Source organism: Caenorhabditis briggsae, assembly GCF_000004555.2.
Source record: "Caenorhabditis briggsae complete genome, chrIV, whole genome shotgun sequence".
Classification (NCBI taxonomy): Eukaryota; Metazoa; Nematoda; class Chromadorea; order Rhabditida; family Rhabditidae; genus Caenorhabditis; species Caenorhabditis briggsae.
Genome location: NC_013487.2, coordinates 4917847 through 4929464, shown reverse-complemented (window position 1 = coordinate 4929464; position 11618 = coordinate 4917847). Strand labels below are relative to the sequence as shown.

Sequence of the window (11618 nt, the reverse complement as noted above, 5' to 3'; positions counted from 1 at the left end):
CACTTCGAGATATTAGAAAACCAAAATATATTTATTGAATTTCGAAAAATCGGTTATAAGATGAAAAATGTGGGAAAACGTGGAAAATCGTTTGTAACATGTGAATTTCGAGAATTTAGAACATGAGAAAAGCGATAGAGAGAAGGAAAAACTGAATAAAAATGTTGTGTTGAGTAGCTGAATCCGGTTGAACTCCACTTCCGATTCGACCACCACGGACTGGTGGACGGGCTGGGGCTGAAAATATACAAAAAAAAGCATGGATTTTGTCGAATTTGGTATCCTGGAAAAGTTTTCCAGAATTTTTCGTTTTGTCTAGAAAATTCAAAGTGCGCTAAACAAACTTGGAGCTTCATTTTTGAAATTGAACAATTTTTTGTAAAAATTCAACAAAGAGAGTGAAGATATTTTCAAGTGGCACTACTCTCATTTCAGCGCTAACTTTAGCTTTTTTTTCTACGGTTGAATACTTTCAACAGAAAGGGTCAAAATATGACATATTTTGGCCCGGTACTGTAGCTCGGCGTGTAAAAATGTGTCCTAACGAGAACCGAGAAAACTAGTGATAAAATGACTTCTTGAGGGTGCCGCGCTATTGGAGGTTAGGTCCCTGGTGTTCATGATCATAAAAGACTCGGTGTCGCAAACAAACGTAGCACTATCAGATAAATTGTGTTACATAATTTATGAATTCAGTGTAACGGTAATGGTTTTTATTTCTCTGACTAATTCCTCGATCACTTAGATCGTCTTCCGAAATGTCACCGTTTCAGAATTTAAGTATTTGGTCAAATTTGAATTTCATGATTCTCAACTATCGCCTGGTAATTCTAAAAACACCAAACATTCCGAGGACAGTCACTTTTGCTAGAAAGTCCAGACAAAATGCAGAGAATCTTCCCAAATTTCACTGCTTCAGAATCTAAATATTCAACATAATTTTTTATGAAATTCGTTATTGCTATTTTTAATGACGAAAACGAAAAAGTTCTGTAAAATAGGTGACTAGGAATGTTTCAGGATGCTTTTTCTTATTGAAAAAAATTGAAATCAATTTTTTAAAGTTTCCAACGTTTTTTTGAAAAATTTCGCCTGGTCATTCTAAACTGGATAAATCAGATGTATTTCAATGTATTTTCATTTAACTGGTCGTACGCCAACTGCATTAGTATCATAACAATTATTTAATTTTTACAGTTTCTTGAAACATTAAATTTATGTTTTAAAGTTGGCTTTAATAATGAATTCCTTTGCTCGATTGTTGGTCTTCACTTGGTCTTCACTTGCAATTATACACATCTTCAAAACCTTCTCAATTCAAGAAGGGCAATTGAAGGAGAATTGAATTAGTATCACAAAAATTACTAATTTTTCATGTTTTTGAAACCTTATATTTTGTGTTTCATAGATGGCTGAAATGAAGAATTGCTTTGCTTTAGTACTTTTTCGTATATGGGGTTGACCAAATTATCTTCAAAGCTTTCCCAATTCGAGAAAGACATAACACAGTTTTTCCAGTAAAAAAAGTATATTCATTATTTTAATATTTCACCCCAAAAGACTCTTACCAACTGGCTCCGCTGGTTTCACACTTTCCGCTGCAATTCTAGCAATCTCATCATCTGATAAATCATCTTGATCAGGCAACACGACTCCATCCAAATCTTCTGATTCCACTGTTTTCACTCCATCGGAGTCTGATGGAATTTCAGATTGAGCTGCGATCGAGTTAGGGTCCAATGAGCTGTCATCTGATTCTGATTGCACGTCATCTGATCCTAAATATTTTTTTGTGATTTTCAAAAAGTTGGTTATGTTTACCTGCCAACTCAGATGCTTTGTCCATCACATTGCCAAAAACTTCTTTGCCAAAGGATTTGGCTAGATCTTCCAGTTCTTCTAAGGTCATCTCATCTGGATCTCTCTCAGACTCCTTCTCCTGAAAAAATTTTGATAGTTTTTTCCAAGAACAAAAACCGACCATAACATTCTCATCAGCATCGAAACCTTCCATTCCAGCTGCTTCATCATCTTCTGATTCCTCTCGATTGATTGGAATATTCACGTGTCTTCCACCACTTTCTTTGTCTCCTCTGATCTCCTCCTCTTCCTGAATCTCATCCATTGTCTTACTCTTTTCATTAATGTCATCTTGGGAGATTGGAATCTCAACATTTTGGTTCGGGTAGATCACATCTGAAAAAATCATTCAGAGAGACTTTCAACTTTGACCTAAATTATTTTGGTTTTCGTGTTGGTTGAACTTTTTTGAAAGCTTTTACAGTAACCGAGATAAATAGGGTCCAGATGCATTTGAGAGGATTTTCGATAGGTGACTCAAATGTAAAATTTTTCCGTTTCTAGTAACTTTTTAAAAGGTATATTTCAAAATTCAATAGTTCAAAGAGACGGGAGCTTTCCCATATGATACGATTTTCAAATGATAATCTGAAAATTTTATGTTTAGAGGGGAATTTAGATAAAAATTTCAAGTTTCGTATGTTTTTTCTGCTTTATGCTACATTTTTCAAGAAGTCGAAATTATAGATTTTTTTCTGCTTCAAATAATTGAGAATTTTGATCAACTTCAAAATTATCCAATTCGTTCACTGTAGTGATTTCCAAACTCCTATTTCCAGACCTACAAGTGACACAATATTTTCGAGTAGATCAAAAAACTGAAAATATCTAGGCGCCAGCCCGCGAATTTTTCTTCATAGATTTTCCAAGTGATGTCATTCAAATGACATCAATTCAATCACTTTGATTTGTCTCTGATTTCATTTTTGTGCGATGTCCGTATTATGTTTTGTTGACTATCCTTTTGAAACTTGTTTAGACGACACTTCTCTAGTTTAAATTTCTCCAGTCTGTATTTTCTTTTACTTTTTGATCTCCCGATTTACTCGAAATTGGCGCCAACCCGCCGTTTTTCGAAGTTCTCGAAATAGTTTATTCTTGAAAAGTTCCTGTTTCTTGTTACTCATTTCAAGGCATTCAAATTTCTTCATTATTATGCCAGATTTCTGAATCAATTTTGGATCTAAAATTTGTAATTTTGCAGATCCCATCTCTCTGAAAACAATGAACACATCACTCGACGAACAACTCAACAATCTCTGCCTCCAATCAGGGACCACACTGGGCGAACTTTTGGATCAACTCGATGCTCAAATGGAAGAAGTCGAGAGGATTGGACGTGATTTAATCAAAAAACTCCCGAAAAAGACTCCTGAAAGAGCAATCTTCCCATTTGAGAAGAGAACTTCCGAACTGGAAAATTCGTGGCGAAAAGTCTATCAAGGAACAATTGATCGTCTGTATGGCACTATCGATAAAAAGGACAAAGAGATTGCTCAGATCCGATTGGAGAAAGAGGAAATTGAGAAAAAATTGAGAGAAAAGAAAGTTGAATCAAGAGAAGGAACGATTTCAGATGAGATGTTGGATCAGATGTTGGATGTGATGCGTAGTGCAAAAGAAGAACTTTTGGACACTCAAGAGGAATTATATAGGGTATCAATTCAAAAGAAATCAGCTGATTTGATCCGCCAAAGAGAGAAAATTCAATGGGAAGCTGAGACGAATCAATTGAAGAAAGAAAATCAAATGCTTCTGAATGAGTTGAAATCAGTTTTGAAGAGTAAGAATGATCACATTTCGGGATTGGAGAAACTCAATGAAATGTGGATTTCCACTTTCAAAACTCTGGATACCGATGTTATATGCAAAATGGATGATTGCCGAATTTGTACGGAAGAATTGAATTCAAAGGATTCCTCACCATCCAAAGATTTGAAAATCGATGCGATTATTAAAAAGTACTTCCCATTCAACTAATTAATAACCCCACCACTAATTATTATTATCTGTACCTATTTGTTCTTTTGTTATTTTTTTAACTTCTGAAATTCCAGAATATTCTGGAGAACTTATCAATAAACGGGTGAATACACTGAAAACTTTTACAGCATAAAAATATAGGATCTGAAAGAGTTTACAGCACTATTTAACTTTGTCTTTGTCAAGAAATTTGCATTTTTTAGAGTAATTTTCTGTAAATTTCTATGATTTTTTAAAAGCGAAACGCAATGAAAACGTTTTTTAATGATTTCAAAACAAAAGATTTTAAAAACTAAATACTGTTTCATCAATTCGAAATAAAACGGAAAATTGGTATTCATAATAGTCTCGCTTTTTTATCATGTTCTAATTTTGGACCCAAATTTTGTAAATGCTAAACTCAAAAACTATGATTTGTGATAAATCAACTTTGAATCCATATATTTCATTTCCTGTAAAATATATCAAAAAGTGGTAAACTGACAAAATGTTTAAAAGAGTGTCAAAAATAATTTGTCAGTTGAGCACTTGTTGATATCTTTCACAAGAATCGAGAATAATTGACTCAAAGTTGAAAGTAAACGGGATCATTCTATTAGAATTTTACGGTAAATGGCATAATTTGATAATGCTAGAAAATAAAAGTTGTATGCCCGAAAATGAGCTTTTCTTATTATTCTGAATTTGAGAATAGGTTGTTCCCTAACTCCGGAAATAGGAAAATCGTTTTCAAAAAAGAAAATGATAGACTGCACTTTTCGATTTCTCCATTTCCTTTTTGAAATGATTTTCCAATAAAGTTTTTTATGAATAAAACAAGACTATTAAAGTTCTTTAGAGCATTTGTGACACAGATTTCTCACCAACTGTTTCCTGGCTTTAGTACATTAACCCTCCATATGAAACATAAATTTTTAGAAACCCATTAACTCACCTACTGGTTTGCTTGGTGCTTCGTCGTCTGACCTATCAGTATCCTCTTCTTCTCCAGTTTTCGATACTTTCAAATCTTCATCCTGCTCTCCAGAATCCGAATAATCCAATTTTGGTAAATCAGGAACAACTGGAAGTGATTCTGAAAATTTTAATTTAAATTAAAGATTATTTGTTTTGAAGTATACCTGCTGGCTCACTGGCCACATCATCATACTCGTCTCCAGTGTTTTCACCTTCCTCCATAAATTCGGGTTTTGGTTCCAGCTCAGTATATGGTTTGTAGTCTTTTTGTTTTTGCCCACTGGTCTCTGACCCACTTGGAAGATCGTACGATTCTCCTGGAAATGAACAAATAAAAAATTTCAAAATGAAATCCATGAATTTACCTGGCTGACTTTTCGAATCCTTCTCATCAAAATCCACATCAATAGTAATCGGATTCATGAGGTATTCGTATCCTGAATGTTTCCGTTATTTGATACTGTAGGCCTAACCAAACCTTTCAAAATATTTCCATTCGAATCAACTGGAATAGGAATTTTGCCATCTTTGTCAAAATGACCGATTCTCGGGTCGTTCAGATCCTCAAGTTCTTCTTCCTGGAAAACGTCGAAGTTAATGTACTCTTTAATTAAATTGGGTTTTTATGAATTTTACAAAACTGTTATTTTTGTAATCGTAATTAGTTTTTTCTTTTTTCACTACAACGAAAATTGACATCGATGTTTTACTGAAATTTCCGTTTCATAAAACACGCAAAACGGAGGAATTGAATTCACTACTAATATCAACGAAGAAATATTGTATCCAAACATCTTAGTTGAGCGGGATCACTTTGAAAGATATATAACTCCGCTTGAAATACATAACTCCGCTTGAATTGAATCTTTTACTGTTTAATCGTTTACTGTTTTGGGAGGTTTGTGATGCCTCGTAAAAGTTTGTGATGCCTCGTAGAACCACTAACTTCTTAAATACCTTGAAGAACGTTAGATTTCTCAAAATATCTCCCAAATAATCATTCACTGCTCCCAGTTTGTTAATTCGCTATTTTTATTACTTTGAGGCGCTTAAAACAGCTTTCTATACTTGCATCTCTTCTTTCAAAATGTTTCTACCGTATGTAATAGAAGGGGATCCACACTGTCAAGTTTGAGCTCAATCATCTGAATTCCTATACAAGTTATCAAAAATGTGTCAACTGACAAAACACTGTTGATATTATGGTAAACATTTTATCCGTTGTCAACTTTTCTATATCTCTGACAGGAAACGAAATTGCCAGTTAAGGATCAGTAAAGTGAAATTGGATGCATTTTTAGAAATTCTGTACAAAAGTTTTTTCCCCGTTTCAATATTTTGTTTTACTTTGGAATAATTAATTTACATAATTCACGATATTTGCATATTAAATGCTCCTGATACCTCGTCAAGTGGAAGGGGTGGCAAATCTCCTTTCTCAACAAATTTCTCAAATTTCGTCCCATCGGCCAATCTCGTTTTCTCAATTTCACTCGCTGGAATTTTCAAAAAAATGTAAACAAAACTCTATAAAAACATTCGGCGCCAAAATGGTAATTACCTCTCAACACTCTCACCCGTATCGCTTTCGCTTTTTGGAAAATTGCACAATCGATGGCTGGAATATGAATTTTTGGAATTTTTCAGATTTCATTGAAAGAGTCTTACCAAATGAAGATAGCAGAGCGAAAATTAAGCAGGTCCTAGAAACAGTACGAAAATAATTGCGCATTTTTCGTTCGCGAAAAATGAAAGCAAGTCGAAATTATTATTGTGCTAGTTAAAAGAGGGACAAACAGAGACACTGCTCTCTGCTCGTTGTGTAATATAGAAAAATTGTTGATAACTGGATGATGACGACAGGTTTTTATCAGAAGAAGAGAAGGAGTATTTTTATCAGTTATTGGAGGGAATAGAATGATGAAAAATAGTGTGGAGAGCAGGGGAGGAAAATTAAGGAAAAAACGGAGGAACAGGGTCAACAAAATCAAAAATAATGGGGTTGCTCTTGGCGTCAGAATGGGAGGATGGATGAGTCAGCGGAAATGAGAACGAGTGGAAAAAGGTAGCCAATTTTTGGGTAGTAAAAATTATTTGGAGGGAAAATTTTTTAGAATCTTGAATGGGACCTAATGCTTCAGGAAAAATTTGGCATTTGAAATTGAGATTTTGAACCTGAAAAAATGAAATAGAAGAAAGAAAGGTCCAAAAAAATGTTGACCCCAGGTATCGAGATAAACGGCTTGAATAGAAATGTTTTTTCGTCGGAGAAACCAAAAATATCGGATGCCAGATAAATCAAACTTTGAAGTTGATGTTTTGAAACTGAAAAATAATGATTCCAAATAAAAGTCTGGATCATTTCCAGTCTTGAAATTTTAGAAAAAAATAAGTTCCAGACTTCAATTTTTAATGATTAATTGAATGTACACCTTCTTTCCTGTAATAAGCAAACGATTTTTAATAGAGGTCTGGAAATTTCATAAATGATGGAAATTCCTAAATTTTTATAACTTTAGAAACTTTCCAAAAATGGATGAATTTGTATGAATTGGCTTCAAAATGTCTTTATTGCATAGTTGCAAAATCTCGAGCCGGCCCGGGGTCTGTACAGACGCTGATTTTTTTTTGAATTTTTTCCGAAATTTTTGATAGTTTTACAAAAATATATAGAAAAACGACCTATTTCTGACTACTTTCTACTTTGTTAATTTTGTTAAAAAATTTAACCTTATTTCTTTTTCATTCAAAAAAAATTATTCAATTTTCATTGGAAAATTTTCAACAGTGGTAGGCGGGCCGGCCCGGCCCGGCCTTTTGCAACTATGTTTTATTGTAAATGACTTCATTGTACTATTGCATGAAAGTTCATTTCTCACAAACGACAACCTGGAAACAGTAGAAAATACTTCATTTACTTCATAACTTGAAATTCCTTTATTGTAATTTCTAAACGTTCTGAAAAAGTGGAGAGTTTTGTTGCTTATAGTGAAGGTCCAGAAGGCATCAATCACAAGTGGATGTTTTTATTGTAAGGAAGGCTGTTCCACGGCCGGCCGCGGCTAGCCGAGTCCGGCCGTGAGGCTTTACACGGTCTGTTAAAGTAATTAGTGGTCCAGCTGGGCATCCTCCGGTTTCTTGAAAAACGTAGATTTTTTTTTTGAAAAATAGGAAAAAAAAATTCTTCAAAAACTAAATGATTTTTAATTCACGCGTTTTTATAAGAATAGCCGCGGCTTTTCACGGCTTTCCTATAAAAGCCGCGGCCGGCCTCGGCCTCAAAAATCGAGCCGCGGCCAGCCGCCATTTTGCACAGCCTTGATTGTAAGCGATGGGTTTGAATGTTCGACGATAATGATTAATAAAACATGGGACGCCTGAAATTGAGATTTTGAAACTGAAAAAAAACTAGAACTTCGAAAAAATTCTCAATCTTGAAAAAATAAGGACGAGTCAGCGAAAATCGATAAGAACTGGAGAAAACGCTAATTTACAAGTGATGACAATTCATCTTTAGTTTTTATTTGTAAGGCAACACTGTATGGAAAATTTCGCATCTGAAATTGTGGTTCTGAAACTCAAAAAAAGTGAAATTAAAGAAGAAAAGGGCCAAAACGATTTGATTCCCGGTATTGAGATATACGGCTCGAAGAGCTGCAAAAACTTTTTTCCCCCAACCACACTGGTTATATCAAAATGTACCGGGAAAAAAACATTTAAAAGTAGAAAGTTTGAAACTGCAAAATATTTCAGAAAATCTGTGCTGCTTCTAGCATTAAAAACTTAGAATATCCCAGACTTCAATTTTCAACCTCTATAGGATGTATGCCTTCTTCCCTGTAAACAATAGACAATTTTTTCATAGAGGTCTGAAAATCTTATTAATGATGGAAGTTTTGAACTTTTGAAACTCTTCTTTCCGCTTTCAAAATGGATGATTCTTTAATGAATTATTCCAGAAATTTCTACTTTTCAGCATCCGTATATTCAAGCTGTTTACTGTAGCATGAAAGTTCATTTCTCACAAACGACAACCTGGGAAAAGTAGAAATATTTTCATTTCCAAACCAAAAATGCACTTTTTTTCTGTAATTTCAAACTAACTTTATTTCCGCCGAAACGTTAAAAAAATTAGCAAAACTATTGCTAATGCTGAGAACAAGTCCTCAAATGCAGTGAAATCCTAATAAGTTGAATAAATATTGTCGTGGAATATCACATATTCCACGAGTCTTTAATCTCAAATGAGGAAAATCCTCTCTAATGTTCTTTCAGGTTTCTTCAGATCTTTTACACCCCAACGGCCTGCATTCAAACTCCCGCCATTGTCACCAGTTTGAAGCGTCTCGTGCGTACACTCCACCAACAACACGCTTTTTCGGCGCCAAGTTCAAGTCACCTGCTCAAACATGTCACATTAATTCTCTATTATCTTTGAGATGACCTTAAGTCATCTTTCGCTAACCTTTTCTCTATAATTATATTTAATAAAGACTTAGTAATAAGTCAATGTTCTTTCTATTGACATTTAGGTGCACAGTTTCTAATTCCTCACATTCGTTGAACTCTTCATCGTTTTCTCTCTTGTCTTCGACGTCGAACCAATTGTGTCACTGTCTCTGGCAGTGGACTACAAAAAATATACCAAAAACCTGAAACAGGTTTTTAAATCGGAATTTTAATGAAGGTGAGACAGAAGATTTTTCAGAATTTTTTCGGAGTTGCGCTATGCCTTCTGACGTGATGGTTTACAGTGTTTATTGCTCACACAGTCAATCGTTCATCCGCCTCAGCCTGCACCACCGTAGCTCAGCTGGTAGAGGCGCGGGACCTTCAGCGTTGGGTCCGTGAGTTCAACTCTTTGAGATGAGCATGAACGAGTTTCATGTCCCACTACTTTACATTTTTCTAGTTGTTCCTCCTGTTTCATGTCATTGTGTTATTGTGTTATTGTAACCTCTGTTTGATGTTCATTTATCTTATACAAACTGAAAAAATAAATTAGAACTTGACACTATTTGAAAATTTCAATTAAGCACAATAGTGGCTTTCGGAACTTTTCCTTCACTCAAATCCTTCTGCATCTGGACCATAAAATCCGCAATTGCCTCTCCAAATTGTTCGACCAATTTAGCATCGCTGAAGTCACTGATTTGATACATGACACTGAAAAAATACAGTATATTGAAACCGAAAAATCAAGTATTCAACTCACTTTCCACCGGCATTCTTCACTCGTTTCCTTCCCATCGATTTGAGCGCAACTTGCTACTATGGTTTTGGTCATTTCATTTTGATTAAACGCGTCTTGAACAGCAGAAGTGACACTTCCAGAGAGAATTTTCTTGGGAAGATCTGGTTCAGCAGCAACCGGACGTCCTAGATCGATTCCTCGGGTGGTATTTCGTTGGACATCATCAACCATCGCCTGGGGCCTGGGGCCTGGGGCCTGGGGCCTGTGTCCTAGCAGCACGTTGCCAGGAGTATAAAATGAAGGATGAACTGGATCAGGAGCAAGATCTAGAAACGAGCGTGATGTTTTGAAGAAATCTGAGTGAAATTCAATAAATATATTTTTCAATTCCTGTAACTGAAATCAGACAATTCAAGATTTCTCACCATTCATCCCTTTTAAATTGTATTAAAATAATATGTAAGGTTTGAAGCGCCAGAGGCGCGGCAAACAGCTACAAAAATTAAGTTTCGAACTGGAAGTTCATCTTCTTCTGTAACTTAAATTTTTTCGAAAAATTCGAAAAATTTGAAAAAGTATTTTATTGCTAATAATAGAAACCGTGTATTGGAACTTTAGTGGGTTGAATAAGTTTACCTGAAACTTGAAACAGATTTTCAAGGTGGAAATGAACAAATTTTATACCCGTTTTCGTTACATTTTTCTTTTTCTAGTTATTATTCCTATTTCTTAGCATTATATTATTGTAACCAGCGTACTAGAATTTTGATTCTTTGGGGGATTAAGTAGACAATCTATCGGTCATCGCCGCTTTCAAAAGTAGCCGATCTTTTCATTTGGAAAATGGAGTTTTAGATGGAATAGTTTAAGCGTTTGGGAATCTACTCGAAGACATTTCGAGACTTGAAAAGAACCAAAAGATGTGTAGATTGACCCAAGAACTTATTGCCTTTCTTATAAGTTCAAAACAATGTCAATTTGATCGTTTCCTACTATGGATGTGTTTTTCGTAGGAACAAATTGCAGGATGAACGGTGTTTTTTAAAATATCCCGATAGCTCCGATTCCACCTCCACCAGCTCCGATTCCACCTCCACCAGCTATGATTCCACCTCCACCAGCTGCGATTCCACCTCCACCAGCTATGATTCCACCTCCACCGGCTCCGATTCCACCTCCACCAGCTATGATTCCACCTCCACCAGCTCCGATTCCACCTCCACCGGCTCTGACTCCACCTCCACCAGCTATGATTCCACCTCCACTAGCTGCGATTCCACCTCCACCAGCTATGATTCCACCTCCACCAGCTCCGATTCCACCTCCACCAGCTATGATTCCACCTCCACCAGCTGCGATTCCACCTCCACCAGCTATGATTCCACCTTCACCGGCTGCGATTCCACCTTCACCAGCTGTGATTCCACCTTCACCAGCTTCGATTCCACCTTCACCAGGTTCGATTCCACCTTCACCAGCTGTGATTCCACCTTCACCAGCTTCGATTCCACCTTCACCAGGTTCGATTCCACCTTCACCAGCTTCGATTCCACCTTCACCAGCTGCGATTCCACCTTCACCAGCTTCGATTCCACCTTCACCAGCTTCGATTCCACCTTCACCA

The 11618-nt window shown here is 35.9% G+C and overlaps 3 protein-coding genes across 3 annotated transcripts in view; 1 reads left to right on the top strand and 2 right to left on the bottom strand.

The window, feature by feature from the left end:
* Positions 1-115: 115 nt before the first annotated feature.
* Positions 116-2209, bottom strand: CBG21650 (the record flags this gene model as incomplete). Its single annotated transcript, XM_002632856.2, has 4 exons — positions 116-237; positions 1569-1778; positions 1822-1939; positions 1982-2209. 4 exons carry the CDS (start codon positions 2207-2209, stop codon positions 116-118), a joined length of 678 nt encoding a protein of 225 aa, XP_002632902.2.
* An 875-nt stretch (positions 2210-3084) lies between these two features.
* CBG26292 lies at positions 3085-3840 on the top strand (the record flags this gene model as incomplete). Its single annotated transcript, XM_045235245.1, has 1 exon — positions 3085-3840. The coding sequence occupies one exon, from the start codon at positions 3085-3087 to the stop codon at positions 3838-3840; it is 756 nt and encodes a 251-aa protein (XP_045100478.1).
* A 1006-nt stretch (positions 3841-4846) lies between these two features.
* The window catches only part of CBG21647, a gene marked incomplete at both ends in the record, with an annotated part of 21035 nt that continues 14263 nt past the window's right edge, over positions 4847-11618 (bottom strand). The window contains 5 exons of the mRNA XM_002632855.1: positions 4847-4918; positions 4965-5117; positions 5274-5378; positions 10016-10320; positions 11065-11610. Of these exons, the coding sequence (XP_002632901.1) occupies positions 4847-4918; positions 4965-5117; positions 5274-5378; positions 10016-10320; positions 11065-11610 (1181 nt within the window). The remainder of the gene's footprint in view (positions 4919-4964; positions 5118-5273; positions 5379-10015; positions 10321-11064; positions 11611-11618) is intronic.